At 43.8% G+C, this 20,065-nt stretch overlaps 1 protein-coding gene across 1 annotated transcript in view; it reads left to right on the plus strand.

The window, feature by feature from the left end:
* Window positions 1–5,285: 5,285 nt before the first annotated feature.
* jag2b (jagged canonical Notch ligand 2b) overlaps window positions 5,286–20,065 on the plus strand; it is a 46,488-nt gene continuing 31,708 nt past the window's right edge. The window contains 2 exon segments of the mRNA XM_071512610.1: window positions 5,286–5,605; window positions 6,214–6,534. Coding sequence (XP_071368711.1) covers window positions 5,537–5,605; window positions 6,214–6,534 — 390 coding nt within the window. The 5' untranslated portion in view covers window positions 5,286–5,536.

The raw sequence follows: 20,065 nt of genomic DNA on the forward strand, positions 1-20,065 counted from the left end.
ATTTTTACCAGAGTTCCTTCTTTGCCTTTCAAGTTTGTCATTTAGCTAGTGGTTCTTTGGCTCCGCCCACTGAGATTTAACTCAACCAATCAGATTATTTCTGCCTCCAGAAACGCTCTGCCTCTAAGAAATGTTTAACTCCAATCTGCATTGTATTGGCAACAGGGTTACCCATTACTTTTCTGACCATTTTTTAACTCCCTGCATCCACCAACATTCGCATACCCATCGTGCCGTGTTCTGATTTCTGACAGGCATTGTGCCAGAAGAGTTAAATTCTTCTGCCAGCCTTGGCATGTAGTTTCCCCATTCTTACCTCCAAAGATTTAACTATGGGAGGGAATTTCTACGGTTGAGTCACACCAACTAAAAAACTAGCTACAGCACATTTCTCTTCCACTCTATTGAATAGTGAGAGATGTAAGGTATGCAAACCTGTTTCCTGTAGGGAGAGAAGGCACACACCTCCTTTCATCTGCATTGATTGATGCTTAATACACTTTGATTTGCTGTTCAAAGCAGCAGCTTTTGCAATAAATAGAAGAAGAGCTGGGTAGTTAGCATGAGCAGTGATAGCCACCAAGGCCGAACAGACAAAGAAAAGAAACTCAAACTTCATCTATGAAGACATACAAGCCTCTACCAGGATAGTTGAGGATAGCAGTGGACTGTATTCATTGATATATGAACAGTATTTAATAATCTCCCCAGTCTCTGAAACCTGGAAGTGAGCAGCCTTTCCTGGTTGGTCTTTATGAAGCATCAAAACAAAGTGCTGAGGTCATTTCCAGTCAAAATGAGATCATGGCTCAGTCTATTCTCCTTCTACATCTGTACTGAAACTGAAAATGGCACAGTAGGTTATATTTTCACCAGTATCATTATACTCAAAGGGGCAATAAATAAGGTTCTTATTGGTCCCATAGCACAAAATGACAATAATATCTAAGGGGGGTTGATGAGGTTGTTGATCAATACCAATGACTCAATGATTACTTGAGATTTCTGGCTTCCAAAACTCACTTTCTGGCCCATACTTGTGTTTTAGAACAAAAACTCCCTGCACATTGAAGTGTGTATTGTATTGGAAAGCAACACTCACTGCAAACTGAGCGGTACATAGAGCTCTACAGTGAAGTAGCTGACAAAATTTTGATCAGAATCGATCACCATGATGAGAAAAACTAGGAAAATAAGGCCCAGATTGAAAAAAGAATGGATTTATCCTTTAATGCCCCTTTAAAAAGATGTTAAACTTATTATGTATTTGGATGAATCTGCAGGGGGAATATACTCTACTGGAAATCATATTATTAAAAAGTACCATTTATGCTGTTAGTATGGTCAGTATGGACTGATATGACCTCCATATCTGCTTTTGAGATGATGCTTAATATGATTCATCCATCCATTTGCACAGTGGAAAAAATACAGATCTGCATCCTTCCCACAAAATATTTAGAATTGAATATCCTGTGGCTGATTGAGTAATATCCCATCATGTATACCACTGTATGCAGATAGCTGCCTACCACAGCTGGAACATTAAGGACATAGCCTATTAATGGGGATAGAACAAATCCAGTGTCAAAAGCAAGGCAGCCGTATGCATCTGCTTATAAAACTGAAAAACATAGCGATATATTTTGCTGATCAAAAGCGAGCATCATTTTAGTAGCAACTGCTGTGAGGTAGTCATGAAACAGCACTAATATCTCAAACCCACACACACACACACACATACACACACACACAGTCCACAGTCCCCAAAAGATGCTTAAAGATAAAAGAGAATCGACCCGTCGGGCCGTATGTACTGAGACAGGAGATCTGAAAGGAGAAAAGCCATGAAAAATGGATGAGAGAAGAAATCCACTTCACCTCCCCCCTGGAGGCTGGCAAACCCCCCACAGCGCCCCGACACTCCTCCCACTCCTAATCCCTCCTCCTCTCTCTCTCTCTCTCTCTCTCTCCCTCACACACACACACATGCATGTAGGGTATGCACAGAGGAAGACCAGGTATAGGCACACACACAGTTTCTTCACCACCCAAAGCCCTTTAGTAGGTGTTAGGGGTTACAGCGATATCCACTATCAGTTTGCTTATATATTAGACTGATATTGGCCTTTTATTAAATTACAGATATTGGACTGCCATGTCATCCGCTGCTGATATATTTCTTTGCACATTTTATTTCATTCATAACTGTTTGGTGATGTTTTTTGTAAGTTCATTCTTCATTTAAAGGCCTAATGTATCCCAGAGTTTCCCTATTGAATAGATGTGGTGGGTCAAACTGGCTTAAAGAGCTGCTAATCTAAAAGAATGTCATTAGTCTGGGTTTCAATGGAGAGTTTTAGTGTCCCATGATGGTCTAAATGCTGTTTCAGAGGCTTTTCCACCCTGACAAGAATACAATTCTGGGGGAAACACTGAATAGTTGTAATATTTTGGCTTGAAAATGGGGGAAAAGATATGGATTATCAGCACAAAATATCGTTATTGGGCTTCAAAAACCAACTCCGGTCGAACACTAGTACACACACACACACACACACACACACACACACTTCCTTCACCACCCAAGGCCCTTCACTAGGTGTGACCCAACTTAAGGCACACACAGCTACTTGTGACAGCGTGTGAAACGTTCCAGTCAAAGCGGCTGCAGCGGCTCGGGCTATCGGCCGTCTCCTGTAAGGCCTATCTGATGGCCTGGCAGTCGCCTGATGAGGGGGAGACAGGAGGAAGGGTTGTGTGTGTGTGTGTGTGTGTGTGTGTGTGTGTTGGGGGGGGGTTACACTCTGATGGTTTCCTTGTCATAAAGGAAACAACAAAGCTAAAATCCCTGCAGCAAAATGTCATTATTTACCACCAAAACTTCCAAAACTATTCCAAACTAACTTATATATATATATACTACAGATTGAATTTCTGGGGACAAATTGGAGCAATGACTGAAAAGATATTGGAATTTCAATGATAAATTATTAGTAGGTCACCAAACTATCAGCTTAGAGGGAACATTGGTCCCGAATGCTCCCCTGATGCGGTTTATTTTAGATATGGCTTCCTAATAGATGGCTGGCTATTTTTGCTTGATCTTTGCCCTCCATTATAATGACAAAAAACTTGCAAGATCAAATTTGCACTCTAGGCTAAAGTGTGGCAAGTGTTCATTTCACAGAATGGGGTCACGCTCGACAGTGAGGCTGTGTTCCAGCAGTATTTAGTCTAAGGACCGAGCGCTCTCCTGGCCTTCGTCTGTGTCTGTGGATGAGAGGCCCGCTGTGTATGGATCACAGGTGGAACCACATTCTATATGACGAAGTAGACCTCTGATCCACATACACTGATAAAGGACTGATGAGTGTGAATACAGGCCAGAGAGAGAGAGAGAGGAGGGAGAGAAATAGAACAGATCTGCATAAGCTGGGACTCAAACTTCTTACACTTAGAGGAAATCCCTACCATAAAATGATATGTGGGCCTTTTCTGCATATTCAGCCACATAACATTTGAAGCATAGCATCTGCTGTGGGTGCTTGTGCAAGAGTCCATGTATGTGTGTGTGTATATGGGGGGGGTCAATTGGAAGGAGGAAAGCCACTTGTTGCGATAATATGCCTGCTTCTCCACAGGAAATAACATGTACATGTGTAAAATGGTGCTCTAAATATACTGAATATATGTGCTTTTACATGTATGTTAATGTGTTAGATCACCACCGCGAGGGTGAATATGATAAGATGAAATAATGATGATCCCTGTGGGGGAAATTGGGTCACTGCAGCAGCAAATAGTAATAGGATGCAGCAAAGAAAAAAAATAAAAAATAGAGCAAATGGGTGGTATAAACATAACACAACTGACAATTACAACAGTTAGGTAGAAATGTGTGGAAAAAAAATAAACTACATAATTATGGAAGGGTGCAAATTAACAGCAACTAAGCAAAAAACATGAATACAGAATATGTATAATATGAAAATAGAAATATATGCTGTATGAAATAAGTCAAGAAAATATAAAAATATCAAGATGCATGCTATATCTAACAAATTAGAAGACTATGAGCTATGAAGAAAATAAATATGTGAATTTACAGCATATGTAAATTCACGTTTGTTTTCTATAGAGACTGACGCAAACCGTGTTATGGGTGACTGGCGCGTCCACAGAAGAGGGCGCTCTGACCTGCCGCAATAGGGGGTTGAATGGAGAATATACAGTACTGTAGTGCACCATGGTGAACTGCTGGCCGGCTGGATTCACCCAGCAGACCAAGCCTTGTTATGGAAAAAGTGGTATGCGAGTTGCATCAGGGCTTATAGGGGCAATCTCACCTTTAAACCCCCCATCCCATCACGCAGTAGCCGATTAAGTGATTAATAAACATACTTCATTAGAGCTGTATTAATTGGTGTTTATATTGACCTAATATGGGCGTCAAGTGGGTATGGCAAGGTGTGGCACTTACCATACCTTAGCATAAGTGAGTCTTTTCATTATTATTTATTATTATTTATTTTAGCAAAGATCAAGCAAAAAATGGCAAGAACATATATTTGGATTCAACATCTAAAAAAACACAACAGGGATCATTCAGGACCAATGTTCCCAATAGCTGATAGTTTGGTGACCTATTTCTAATAATTTATCACAGTGACCGAATAATAATATCATATCAATCATTGCTCCATTTACATACATTTAGATTAGTCGATTTACATATCAGATCATTGAAACCCTAAGATATGGGAAATGATATTAAATGCAGGGACTTTGCCATGTCTTAGGGTTGTCAATGATCTGATCCGAGCCAATTGTGTTGCCTTGCCTAATTAAACCTATAATTAAATTCCAACCTACGCCGATAAGGTCCTATAATTTGCAATAACACCCATGCATCATAATATCTGTACCGGGCGCGTTTAATTAATTTCGACATCTGTTTCAATTTGCATGCTGTAATGCGGTTTTAGTCCAAACGAAGCCCAGTATTTCAAAAAAAAAAACAAAAAAAAACCCCGATATAATTCAAGTTTTTGGGGAGGCGGAGGAGGAGAAGGAGAGGAGAGGAGGGAGAGGAGGAGGAGGAGGGGAGGAGGAGGGGGGGGGGGGGTTATATTGTCCGCCCCCTTTAATCCGGTTGGCTCAGAGACTGCCCGCAGGCCAATTTGTAAGTGGTTTGCGGAGCTGCCAATCAAAGCAGACATCCTCTCCTCAGGCTGTGGCTGCGAAACATCTCAGTTGCTGTGTGGAGAGATTTGACGGAGGGACACTCCTGTGCGTGGACCATCACTACGCTGCAATCCGCCGCCCCGCTCCGACCGACGCGCATGTAATGTCTCGGTGAATTCTGGACACATACGCTGGAAACCCAAAAAACCACGCATGTGAATTATTATTATTTATTTATTTTTATTTTTTTTGCATGTCAGGAGAGGGGGAACTAGTCGCCGGTCCGCGGCTGTTTGTCGTTTCTTATCGCTTCTCCCCCCCCTCTATGTCACTCTAATTAATCGGAGGCATGTGGAATCGCACCAGGATTAGGAATTGCCTCCCAATAGTGTGCCTGCTGTTGACGTTATGGACGGAGGTAAGAGGGCTCCCGTTTGTTTGAATTTGCGCCACATGAAATAAGATCAATGTTTAAAATAGTCAATGTCAAAAGTTGGTGGGCGTGGGCAGATGTATTTGCTCCCCAGCGTTGCATATTCGCATCACATTAATCGATAATTGAATTACGTAGCCGTCAGTTGTGGAGCATGTGATCATGTTACCATGACAAGACTGAAGTCTGAGCAATTAATATAGGCTACTCTTCCATTTTGTTGTAATGCTTCAACCCTACACGTTTTTTTTTTGATTTTTTTTTTTTTTTGGTGTGTGGAATTAGGCCTGCACCAAGAAGTTGGAAGTTGCATTGCATCAATTGCCTGCTGCAGCGGTTCATTTCCACCTCCTCCTGTCTGAGAGTAATTGTCTGAAATCGTAGCCTATTAAACTGCATATGGGTTTTTAGCGCATGGTCCAATTCATGATGCAACAAATTATTTTGGAATAGCTGCCCCATCTGAGATAGCCCACATCTTGGAGTCAGCCACTGTTACGCACCAATTTGAGTACTGAATGCGTGTGTAGTCTGTCAATATAGTGCCTGCGTATAAATATATTTTGTCTTTCTTTTTTTAATGTTATTTTTAGGTGTCCCAGTCAACTGGCTATTTCGAGCTGCAGCTGATCACCGTGGAGAATGTAAACGGCGAGTTGGCGGACGGGGAGTGCTGCGACGGCTCCAGGAGCCCCCAGGACCTGCGCTGTATTCGAGACGAGTGCGACACTTACTTCAAAATCTGTCTAAAGGAGTACCAGACCGAGGTCACCACGACCGGCCCCTGCATCTACGGAGTTGGATCTACACAAGTTCTCGGTGGAAATACGTTTTATTTTAAAAGTGCAAAGAATAACCCCAATAAAATCGACGAGGCTGGCAAGATTTTGATCCCCTTCCAGTTTGCGTGGCCGGTGAGTGTGCTTCCCTGCTCCAATTAAGGCTTTATAAGAAGAGTGATTGCTGCCCCCCTCTTGTATGGGGAAAGAGGAAAACGCCAAACCCCATTTAAAAACCAGGCGTTATAATGTTGGTTTGCGTATCGGCAAATATACACACCCGCTAGAGCAGGACTTAAAACCTTTTAATCATGGTTAGGAGCCACTCTTCAATTCGGCATTCATCCAATACACCAAGCAGCACTTATTTCGATAAAAAAAATTACACTTTTATAACTGGTTTGGCTGTTATTCCAACAACCTTCCATCAAAATACACAGTGGCAGTCAGTTGCGAAGCAGTTATAAAAGTTGAAATTTTATTCAAATAAACTGCTGCTTGATGGGTCATATGTTAGCCGAATTTACCAAAAGACGCCAAGGAATCGTTAAAGGTCTCAAGTAACGTTCTCCTGTGGATGTATCTTTGCAATGAAGGTAGACCGCATTAAAGTGCCAGATTTTTAATGGAGTTCGGCGTGACATTCTCGACATACGAGAATGGCACCTATCATGGGGTAAATGATTGCATGTTCCATAAGGATCCAATTGCAGCTACAGTGGTTCGCAGTGTCATCTGGCTCTTCTTTTAAAGTTGCCTTGATATATGAGGTTGGCTTTGTTCCAACCCACCAGCATGCACCTGCCAAGGCCATGATAGGCTAATTAGACCGGGGGAAATGCTTTGATATGTAGACCCTAGCTGAGTTTAGAGAGGAGAGGGGGAGCCTCGTTCCCTCTCTCGTACGGAGACAAGGTTATACCAAACTTTCATACCTTGTAGAACATGACTTAAGACATTTTCTGATTCACTAGTGTCTTGTGGTAAATTCGGCGTGCATATGACCCACCAAGCAGCGCTTAGTTCAATAAAATTCCAACTTTAAGAATTGATTCACACTGCTCGCTACCGCCAACTACGGTGTAGCCTACTCTGGCAGAGGAAGATTGCGAAAATACCACGCGAACCAATTCTAAAAGTCGATATTTTGTGGACAGAAGTGCTGGTTTGTGTATTGAAAGCATGCCGAATGGAAGAGTTACTCCTACCGATTTTTATAAGGTCATAAGTCATGTTCTACGAGGTATGTAACGTTAGCCGTTATGCAGGGCAACATTAAACTGCCAAATTTTCCATGAAGGCTACATCCTAGGTGTATGTGTCGATGAATGCACCTTTGGGCCTATTAATCCTCTATTATAACTTAAAGTGAGTCACATTTCGCTTTGAGCCTTGTGAAGCAGTGTGGAAGATGTGCTGTTAATAAGGCTAAGGTGAAGGATGCCTCCAGGCAGTGGTTGGGTGTGTAGAGCTGGCTGTTTTTGACACCTCTCTCTCTCCCCCTCCTCTCCTGCTGCCGGGTGCCAGGTGGCCCCTGGTGGCCCCTCCAGGGCAATTAAGCTTGTCTGACCGTGGATGAGTGATAGCTGATGGATTAAGCACAAAGAAGGTGTACAAGGTTTGACCGCCATGTTAGCGAGTTTAGTAGTTTTTTTAGGACTTCAGATATTGTCAAATGGACCTATAATGCTGCATGTTTTTATTAGGATATCTAACATGGTGGTTGTGCTGGAGGTGGGCGAATGAAATTGGACTGTGTTTGCATTGTAAGCTGTCATGTTGTGCAGAATATAAGCCACTTGCCATGTTATTTTGAAGGAAAACATCAGCAGTACTTGACCAAGGGTTTTGAAGATAATGAAGTTGACCCTTGACCCCATTACTGCACAGAGCATCTTATTAGGGTGCCACTTAAACTGGATGGCCCCTACCCGATTATTATATTTTTTTATATTTGTCTGTCTGGGGACACTTGCCAAAGATATTTCCTCACATCGGGAGGCAGCAAGTTAAGTTTCCTCAAATTTAGATGCTCTGATGACTGACTTTTATTACAATTTTTTTTTATATTTGTAGAGTACACAAGGCTGATTCAGGGATTTGTCTTTGTGTGTTTGGTGGCTTTTCTTCCAGCTACATAGAGAAAGTGTCATACATCCATCAGAAGAAGTCTCTCATTCGACGTACTGACTTTTAACACCTCAAGACAGAGGTGAAGAGGCCTATTCTGGTGTGTTGTCTTTCTGCTAAGTGGCCCGGGCTGATAGCGGTGCACTATTCCAGTGCCAGATGTCACAACAAGCCTGCAGGGTCACTGGCTGTGGCGTTGTCGCTTTGCTCACTGAAGGAACAAAGATGCAGTGTAGTATTGACTGTCTGATCTGGCCGGCAGCCCACTTCGAGCCCCGTGGAAGCCGGCAGGGGGGCTGGACTCCTCCGTCATCCCCGTCCCGGCTTTAGCAACCCTCTAAAACTGAAAGTCATGTATTAAGGTCGTAGGAATACTGGCTGTGCTTCAGGGGAACACTCTGGTTATGTTCACACTGCAGCTGAAAGTGTGCCAATTCTAATTTTTTTCCCCCTGTCACATGTGGCACAGATCTGATGTTTTCTAATTGGTGTGAACGGCAAAAAGCTGCATGAAGTCACATTTTTTTTTTTCTAATTCTGACATGGTGTTACAAAATCAGATCCTGAGGCATGAGACCTACATGCGACTTGTATTTGGACACTCAAATCGGAAATTATCATCTTTGCCATGGCAATAAGTAAATCGTATGTCAATCACCTGAGACAATCGGCACAATCCTGCCACCATGGCAGCTTGGCTGAGCCAGCTTTGGTATGGAGGACAAAAGAGACACAACAATGGAAAGAAAGCAAGATTGGCGACTTGATTGGTATTTGGGGAGACGCCTCAATTCAGTCAAAACTCAGGCTCTTACTGTAACTGAAATGTGTTCAGAACAAGAGCCAGACAAAAACGGACGTGACGTCTTTCGGTGTTGATTGTTATCATTTTTCGACAACGCTTTCAATTCCAAAAAAAAGAAAATCAGATACGAGCAGCGATCCGGAATTGAGCGCGAGGGCTTGAGCTGTGAACGTAGCCCTTGCTTCCTTTTTTAATTTGCTAAAGTAGCACTTACGCAATTCTCATAAAGAGGGCTTTTCATCTCCCGCCTCCTTAGCGCTGTAGTCGGGCCGGCACAGTGCAAATCGTCTTGCAGTTTCAGGGGAGGCTGCTTGTACGTCACGAGGAAGCGGAGACATCAGCACACCAGTGATGATGATGATGATGATGATGATTATTGTTGCAGGTGTGCAGTACTCCGATTTCCCGATGCTGATCTGTTCTTTGGAAATCCTCCTCCTTATTGCTCCTGGAGGGTGTTTTCTAGCTCCGGCTTGTCTTGTCAGCATGCCAGTGAAGAGACCGACTGCTGATGCTGGTGCTGCCACCTCTGAGCTCAGCCTACACTACTTTTTTCTTTTTCTGCTGTTTTGACTTTACAGTAGGCGCACACTGCTTTTTGTCTTTCCCTGCTGAAGGGATATAGTGTTGTGTTAAGAGGTTTGATATTGAAATTCAAGCTTTCTCAAGTTGAGGGAAATTGTTTCGCAGCGAAGGGATGCAATGAAATAGTTCAGTTTTTTAAGGTAGGTAAGATTCAGGTAATGGTTAGGGTTTGGGTTAAAGGAGAAATCAGTATTTGGACTTGACCCAATGGAAATAAAAGCAATAGTTTAGAAGCAAAACCTGCTTTTGATAGCTGGAAACCTATGCAATATTATGGATCATCTTTTATGGTTTTGTCTAGCTATGTAGTAATATCCTTAAGCATTAAGGGCAATGCTTAGTGTCAGGCTATGTGGACCTATGGAACGGATCTAGACGCTTTCAACCCAGTCCAGCAGCCGGCTGACCAAGTTAAGGCCTCCTCTAGCCCGGCCTGATTGAGTTTCCATTTTGTTGGCCCATGCTGTGTCTGCAGTTCCGGAGAGAGAGAGAGAGAGAGACACGTCTTACTTCCATTTGATCGCTAATGAAATTGCTGGTGGAATTTCTCTCTCTCTCTCTCTCTCTGCCTCTCTCCCTCCCTCCCCCTGCAGCTACATCAACCGGACGTCCGTTTTGATGTGAGCCTGCCTGTAACTCTATCTCTTCTGAACTTGGGATGGGACGTGTCGCACCTCCTTTCCCGGCAACATAGTAAATGCGTGCATGGGTTCAGCCGGGCTTCTAGTTGCTCTGCTCCAAGCGAAGCATGAAACATAAGCGTTACTTCCGAAGCTAGACCCATTTTGAAGAATTTTGATAGCATCCTGTGTGAATGTCTTATCTAACACCTTATCTCTTTAGGCGATCGACACAGTTGTAGCGTCTGTATTCCCGTAAACACAAAGCGGAGCTCTCGGAGTACATCTTTGATCAAGCAACGAAGGGTACAGTGAGTCGGGAGCGTGTAGAATCTCATCGACTTGAAAGCGACGTGGTAATCTGCGCAGACCCGCTTAAAGGTTGTTTTCACTGGAACACGCCCAAAGAATTTGAATGCCGCTGGCTCGGCTGTGCAGGAGCCACGTGCTCGTGACACGCTCACTGTTATTGTCGCGCTCTCTCGTCTGGGGTGTCACCGTGCCTACTGTAGAGCGTTTCATTAAAGGTCTGTGGTTCTCAAAGTGGGGGTTCGGGGCCCTCCAGGGGTTCCAGGGGTTTCCCAGCTCAATGAAGAATACTTTTAATTTCACTATAATTGAATTCACTGGAGATTATCCAAATTGGAGAGAGTATAATCATAGGTTTCACTCTCGCTGCTATTATCTCCCCATGTGCAGTTTTACAATTAAATACTAAATCAACAACGAATCTTCCCATATGGGTCACTGGGACAAAATCTTATTAAATGGGGGGTCTGTTTGGGGTCCATGAAAGCAGGATATGAAACCACTTGAGGAGCCGCTGACCACATCCTCAATTCTGAATTGCTTTGTTCATATCTTGCTTTTGTTTTATTCATTTTGTGACTGTTGGTATCTGTTCTAGGATGTAGCCCGTATCCGTCACCCAATAACGAAAGACGTCACATCCGTTTCCGAGCCGACGTTTCTCTCGGTTGTTGAGCTCATTCCGGTTTCAGTATGTACCTTTTTTTGGGGGGTTTTGACTGAACTGAGCCGTCTCTCCAAATACCAGTCGAGTCAGCTATTTGGCTTTCTTTCCATTGTTGTCTCTGGTTGTCCTCCAGGCTAACACTGTGCTCAGCCAAGGTGCCGCGGTGCCAAAATTATGTTGTCAATTATTTGTCAAATTAGTATTGGCCAAAATACAACTCTGTGCAGCTTTTTGTTGTTCACAGTGATTGGAAAGCATCAGATCTGTGTCACATTTGAGAGAAAAAAGGAATTGGGACACTTTCAGCTACAGTGTGAATATAGCCCAAGTATTAAGAAATGCTAGAATGAAGTAAGGATTGGGACATGGCTACCCACTCAAGCACTTTGTCTTGGTTGTACATGTCCTCTTTGCCTTCTCTGCTAGTCAATACTTTCGATTATGTCTTTCTCTCTCTCTCTCACTCTCTCTCATACAAACACACAGAGCCCAAGGCTAACAGAGACTGCCATGGTTAGCCACACCTGATAGGGAGCTTGCCAGGGCCGTTGCTAGGAGACGGCTAGATAGGCCTCTAGTAAACAATTATCCTCCGTTGCCGTGGCTCCCTCCCCCATCCCTCCTCTTTTTTTTTGCCCCGGGGACGCTGTGTGGAAAGCCACTCATCGGAGTCTCACCTGTGATTCAGCTGATTTTCAATATTGATTACGCAATTAGCCGGTCGACCAGGGCTCCCGAGTCAAAGAGTTGGTATTTTCTAAGAGTGCTTGCTCTGACTGTGTTCGAGGGGCACTTGGGGTCTGGTGTTTGTACTTTTTAGGTTGCAGTGAATGTGTGGAGCTGCCCATTCCAAAGCCCTGGGGACTGGACTCACCCTCATCTTTGGTCTAACTACAAACTGTAAATATGAAGCATGTCTGGAATGGTGTTTGGAAAGAAATGTTTCTGAGTAGCACATTTTGTTCAGGTTGCCAGGTTTGCAGTGTGACTCTTAAGAAGTACAAGTCTGAATCATTGTGCAGTCAAGTTGTTTTTTTTCTAGAACATTCGGACATTCTCAAACCACGTTGTTGGGAGTTCTTGAAGTCTAGAGGATGCAAAAACCAAAAAGCAAGCGTATAGCTGTATTTGAAGAGTTTTATTGATCTTGATGTATCAAGAAGGAGGAAAAAGTCAACCTTACAGCATCACAAGTTTCTAGAGTCGCCTCCATTGCTTTTGTCTGCTTCCCAGCCCCATCCTGCACACAGTCGATGCGCTTGAAGCTGTAGGACGAGGTCAGAGAAGTTCTACCTACGCATCAGACGGCCTTTGCTCTGCACCCATCTCTGATATTCTGATATAAGGTAGAAGGTGGGCGGGATCTTGGATGGTAAAATGTAATCTTTCCCACAAAGTGCTGTAGCTGAGATCTGTGGTCAGGTGACAGTCGTTGGTGTGTTCTCAGAATAACATCAAAGCTACAGCTTAATTACTAACCGGGTGGTAAATGATTTCAACGTCCAGTTTATTCATCAGCGAGAGTGACATAACTGAAGAAGATCAACTAACATGACTTGTGATTGCTTGATCCAAAAAGCAGGTGCTTTAGTCGCGCTTCTAGTCAAAGAAGTTGAAGGAAAGGGAAGAAAGTTAGTTCCCGTCCACCGCCGCCATTACTTACCGGTAAGGCCTTCCCCCCCCCACAGACACTGTCCGTTTTGTGCCATCAGAGGTTACGAGTCCGCCAGTCATCTGTGTTGTTGCTTCGCTCACCAACAAAGATGCAGTGTAGTATTGACTGTCTGACCTGGACAGCTGCCCGCTCCCAGCCTCGTGGAAGCCGATGTGGACTGAACCCCGTCACCCCCCGTCCTAACTCCAACTCTGCGCTCTAAATATTAAACAGATCGGTGTTATGGTGTTTGTTCAGCGTTGTTTGTTTCAAGGCTGACCTGTCATTTTGGGAGGCCTAGTAAAATACGGATATAATGTGGAAAAAATGTTTTGTATTGACAACTAGATAAACCAACTAAACTAGATTAAAACTAAACTAAAAACAATACTTGGTCCTCAAAAGGCCATAAGCGATCGACCTCAAACAGTAAGCTGATTTTCATTGACTTTTATGACAACTGTGTCGACATTCAGAATGATCACGTGACTTATACACAACAAATCCTTTGCAAATTGCATTTACATTGAACCGCCATAATATGATGAAGCCATCTACCTTTAATAATGTCAAACCCAACTTTGTGAATGTCTGATTTCACTGTAGAATGAATACTTGATGAATTGACAACATCATCCCACACCAAACCCATAGCAGAGGCACACGGTTCTGGAAGCTGGTCTTCCTATAGGCTCAGAGATGCAGTGGCATGATCATTTTTGAATGTCTAAACCAACATTCAAATTGTCATGTGCCATCATGGGAGCCTTCCCATAAGAAAACGCCCTGACCTTGCACTTTCCAAGCTGGCTGTTGCCAGCCAGCCAGTGCAGGCAAATTATTTGGAGTAGACTATGGAAAATTTTCATAGGTGCATTTATACTCTCTGTAGTGCCATTTAAAAAATAGGATAGCATAAGTGATGGATGATAAAGACCTAGTATAAAGATGCTGAAAGGTGTATTGACATGACACATTGCACACTGCAGTATCTTGGCACCTGGTTTACCCAAAGTGTAGATTACAGCACACTGGCAGTGTTACCGTCACTGTTATGCTTGGCAATTTGTGACTTTTTTCATGATGTTAAATTATGTATGTTCCAATTATTTTTCTGCATTGTAGTCTAAGCCTGGCCTAATGAATAGAGCATGGTCTGTCATTGTCACCCTCTGCTGAGGCTGTCAGTGTGTGTGTTTTTGGACATTTAACACTGCAGGCTGCTCTGCCTAAGATATTATTCAGTGTCGCCTATGCATGTTTTTCAATGTGATAGCTCTGGATAGCTATGCTTTTCAGGCAGTAGCCTATGGGTGGATGGCAAGATTTGAACTCTCTTTCAAATGTGTAGTGTGACAGATTGTATGGAGGAACCGTAATAAGGGTCTGTTTGATTTGGTCCCTAGCAGGGGGGGTGGGAGAGACTTGAGTGGCTATTGATTTTGATGACTTAAGTAAAATTGGTGAGCATATGCCCACTTTCACACAGCCGTAACGATGAGGGAAACGGCCCGGAGCCACTCATAATGGCGGTAATCGCGTTGAAGATACTCTAGAGATTTGGAGACGGGGGTCTGCATGTGTTGTGTCTGTTATAGTAGAACATGGTGTGCTGAGTGATGGTGTAGATGCCCCTGTGGTGGTCTAATATATATTCAGTGATCAATTAGCCTGTAATTTTTATTCATGTGTCAAGTTCAGTTTCCTCTCTTCCATCAAAACATATCATCAGACATGTGCTTTATGTACCAACAACAAGATCATCTGCCTCCGGTGCTTTTAAAACCAAGGTAGGCGGTGAAGCTTTTGCCCAGGCTCTATTGAGTACAAGCAAACTTGTACTGTGGTTAAAAACACCTGTAAGTTGTTAATTATTTTTTAGGCGACGACAAAATGCACGCGTTTCGTTACAACTGAAGTAAAAATAGACATGAAAAGATTGAATTTGACAAAATGTTCCCCCAGGACACCTCCGACAACATGCTGGGACGGCAGATCCCATGTGAATGACTGGCTGCTGGCAACACAGTGGAGGGGGGAAGTGAATATGTGGAGCTGCCTGAGTAGTTTTTAAAGGCGCTAAATCATTAACACATTCATTTCGAGGCATTAGTGCAATTACTGTAAACAAACAAGACCATCATTGAGAAGATTGGCAGCCTCTACCAGCCTCTGCGCTGCGTTTTGACATTGTGTGCCACCAGGTTGAATTTGGAGGGAAATCTGCTGTGTTGCTTTACAGCACGAAGGGAAGTTGTTTTACGGCACAAAACAAAAACCTTTTTTTTTTATCTGCGTGTAATACACAACTTTTTTCCAGTTCCACTATTGTAACTGTATGGTTTCAACTTTAGCTTACCTGGCCTGAATGCATATCTACTGTTATCAAGGCTGTTATCGGCTCTTATCCTTCCTCTCGCTCTTCAAAACAGATCAGAGCAACAAAAGGGGGAAGTGGGGCAAGTAGCAACCTCTGTAACGGGAAGGGTTTATAGGAATTGTGCTGCTGTTTCTCAAAGTAAAAGGCCACATCACACTTTTTTTTCAAACTATTGGCCCAGATCACGCTATTGGCCCAGGTCACACCGATCAAAGTTTTTCTGGTGTCTGGGAAAGCTCTCTAGAGAATGCATTAGAAACAACAATCATACAGCCAAAGACTGAAACAAATAACTCAAAGTGGTGCTTGAAGCAGGCTATGTCCATAACTTTTACATGTGTAGCTGATATGTAGCTGTGTCTCTTTGTGTGCATGCTGCCATTGTCGCTCCGTATTTATCCGTCTGTTTAAATATATGCGCATGTTGCTGTGGCCCATTGCGTCCCCTGTCTCTTGTTAGATGAATGGTGTGCAGGTGCTGGAGGCTCCTTGCGGGGGTAATTAAAGCATGTCATTACATGGGCAGTTAAATTGTCACTGTACTGTTGAACCTGTTTGAAATGATAATGGGACTCGGCTGGAAGCGGTGCTCTGTTGCTCTCCAGCCAGGCCCGCCTGTTGCTTTGGATCAGGAATTAGCCTAGTTAATGTGTTGAAGCAGGTCTGTTGCTGCGGTAGCCGAGTTCTTGGGTGAATAAACACCTGGGCATGTGTAGGTGGCAGTTTGAAACACTGGCCAAGATCTTGTCATTGTTTGTAAGTTTTGTCTTGTCTTGCTTGTAAGTTTTAGCCGCGAGTCATGGATTTGGCTTCAGTGTGACTAGAAAGAGAAAGCGGGCATCAAAAGTTGTGCATCACGTTTTTCAGCACACACAATTATGCTGACATGCTACTACTGTGACTGCCAGACTCGTGTCACTATTCTCAGATGAACTCTTCAGTCATAGCACTATGGTTGGTTGGCAGGTTGCCATATACTCTCCCTCCCTGTCTGCAACCACTTTGTAGCCTACATTGGTTTTTGACTTTAATGAGCAATAAACTAGTGTACGCCTAGTTGGACATATCACTGTATCACATTTACATTGATTTGTTCCTTCTATGCAAGTGTGAGTGTGTTTGTTTTGCATGTTGGGTTGCATAGTCTTAGATCATGCTGGTTAATTAGCACCCGGAGGGGAGGGGTTTGTTGTATTGGAAGTGCATGGTAAATGACCCTGTTGGCATAGTAGCAGCATGCTCAATGGGCCGTGTGTGTGTACACAGTCGGTGTGTAGGCCAGCCAGCCAAGTGCCTTGCCTTCAGTGCGACGTCTCTTGGCACACTGCTCTAGTAAGCAACTGTGTCCAGAACTCCCGCCCCTCCACCTCCCTGCCCAGCAGAGCTATAGTTTGAATTTATTGCCATTATGTAGTCCTGTCTCCTCCAACTGGCACTTCCTCAAACCCAGAACCTAGTTGAATCCACGTTGTCTCGCAATGCTTTATGAGTCCTAGGTCAATGGTTCTACACTGTATCCCATCGAGGCCCAATAGTCTGCAGGGTTTCATTCCAACCATGCACGGCACCAGCTGATTTCACTGATTACTTCTTTCTCTCGGGTTGAAGTTGTGCAAATCAGTGAAATCTCCTGGCATAGTGTTTGGCTGGAATGAAAACCAGCGTACTCTGGGGCCTTGATGGCACACACTTGAAGACCACTGCTTTAAAGGAGATGAGCCAGTTCAGCTTGGCACAGGGTCGAGAACCACTATCCTTGGTGTATGCTTGTGTCTGTGAGCAGGGGTCTGCACATCGGGTGGAGACTGTTGTCTTGTTGTCTCACTTCAAGGACAGCTTGTTGGCAAGAAGGGTCACTGACAGGGCGGTGCAAGGTGGGGCTTTGTCTCAGGAGAGTGTCCGATAACGGCACTACCGTAGTCAGGCGGCATCTGGCACAGGATGCAGACTCTTTGGCTGGAGCATCTGGGTCCGTGTGTCGGAGGTGGGAGTTCAGCTCCAACTCCAAGGTAGAGATGTCATGATACCGTAGTTTTACCCTACGATATACCGGACCAAGTATTTTGATGCCAAGTCATACCAAAATATAGGAGACGTGTAGGGAATTTGTCACTAAGTCTTTTGTCCTTGCTTTTGAACGGATGGAGGAGCTGGAAGCTGGAGAGATTCATATTCAAGTCCTCACTATCTGCTGAAGTGCTTTTATGTCCGTGAGTGCTCTTGGCCACTTATTGGCAGCACTGAAGATGGGTGTTAAGCACAAGCATCAATGCTGCTGCCCCCCCACCACCAGCACCCCCAAGGTAGCACCCACTGTCGGGACCTTTTGTGTGCAGCTGGGGGAGGAGAGGACGGCTCCAGGGGTGGCTGGTGGTTCAGCTCTCATCTTCTTCTTCCCCTCGTTTGGGAGAGGGACTCTCACAGCCCACCCCCACCCACCCTCCCAATCCTTTTCTCTGTGTATCCTCCCCGGTAGTAATCACATCCAGTGTCTAGACTTTGCTGACACTCAGCCTGTTCTCTGCCCCATTCATTAATGATACTCACCATCATTAAGAGTTATGCTGCAAGTAATTATTTTGTTACCAGTTAGTCTAAATGATTACAGTAAGTAATGTAATTGGACATTTCAATGTTAATATAATTTTACCATGTTAACATAGTTTTCATGTGGAATATGTCATTATAATCAAACTACATACTAAATATTATTGCTCGAGTTAAGACACATAAGTACCGGCCACATCTCTATGATTTACAAGGCAGACTGGGAATCACGAGGCAGCTACCTAAGAATTTGCATTCCTGGAAAACTTGCACTATCAGTATGTAAACTTATTCAACGTTTCATCTGAGACCTGCAGCATGGCTAATAACCTAGCAAATGGCAAGATTTCCTTGCAATATGAATATGCCAGGTTTCCTAGCTTTTTAGCTAGTGGGCTCCCCTAGTTTGACTAACATTTGCCATGCTCCTGTACTGTCATGTGCTTTGTGTTTTTGCTCTTTTTTGTTTTGGATTTCAGCTGTTGGTGGATGGTAGTTAGTGCTGTAGTCCAGTGGTTCTCAACGTGGGGTCCGGGGACCACCAGGGGTCCTTGAGGGGGTTCCAGAGGGTCCCCAGCAAATTGATGAATTGTTCAACTTCAGCATTATTTCATTTACAAGAAGCTAAGAAGCTGTAACAATTAGAGAATGTAGAAGAATTACTATTTTGATCATAGTATCACTGTTATCTCTCTACCTACAATGCAGATAGTCATGGAATTCTGGACAAAATCATATCTAACAATACTAATATTCTCAGATTTGGGTTCGAAAGACAAAATCTCATCAAATGGGAGTCCGTGGCCCTAATGTGGACTAAATTAGGGGTCCTTGATATGAAAAAGGTTGAGAACCACTGCTGTAGTCTGCCACTGCAACTTTGCAGTGAACTAAGCACCATATTATTGGTTTTCTGTTTATTCCCATACTTGAATGGAATCCGGATACTTACACATAAGGCTTGGGCTTGCCATAGTCATGTTCAATAAAAAAATCAACAAATTGACATAGTCAACATAATGGGATGACATTGAGGAATTGTTGCAGCCATAATTAAGGCACACAGGATGGGGTCAGACTCTCATTATGCACATCTGTGTTACCTGGGTATCATTCATTTATGTCCATGAACATTAACATGCATGATAAAGGGTGTAACCGTTATTAGCCCAGCATGCAGCCATTAGTTATTCTAGAAAGATGCCATCGCTGGTGTCAGAAGGCACTTGAGGCACCTTGCGGGTTTGGCGAGATGGCATTGCCGGATGCCCTTGCTGGAATAGCGTAGACTCAGCCCTAGTAAAACCAAAAGCTGGGATTGACATCACAGATTAATGAAGATTACATGCAGCGATTACTGGCCACGGGATGAATCGAGACGACCTCATGTCCCTCAGAGGGCAATAAATCAGGAGCTGTCAACGGAACTCCCCACGGAGCTGAGGACGGGGAGGCGCAGAAGGTACCGGGCATTCAGTTCACCTCCCAATGACAAGGGAAACAGTACTTGAAATGGCTCTTGGTTGCAGTCTATGAGGAAAAACTTCCTAGGATTGGGACCAAGCAGTAGACATTTTTGCCTTTTCATAGTATGGTGGTCCATCGCATAAAGGAAAGGTAACAGAAAACCACTGCTTGGACTAATTCTCACAGTCCAAAATCAGCATTTGAGAAGGTAAAATCTTTCCTCAGCAGCAGAAATGAGAGAAACTGAACTGAATTGCTGACAAACTAGGATCTCACACTGGATTACACACTAGGCTTGGATCTCGCATTCTTAGTGTTCTTAGAAGGCAAACACCACACACACACACACACAGACGGAGCTGACCCCTTCTTTTGAAACGAAGTGTGCAGATCCATGCTTAGTGACCCCAACCTGCCCCAGCTTCCACTCCCCACTGCAACCTCTCTTCTGTTTCCCAGTCCCTCTTTATTTAAATGGCCACCTTCCAATCCCCCTCTCTCT

This window comes from Centroberyx affinis, unplaced genomic scaffold (assembly GCF_046629955.1).
Source record: "Centroberyx affinis isolate AG114_WGS23_722 - 3 ecotype Tasmania unplaced genomic scaffold, CSIRO-AGI_Caff_v1 ptg006388l_1, whole genome shotgun sequence".
Taxonomy (NCBI): Eukaryota; Metazoa; Chordata; class Actinopteri; order Beryciformes; family Berycidae; genus Centroberyx; species Centroberyx affinis.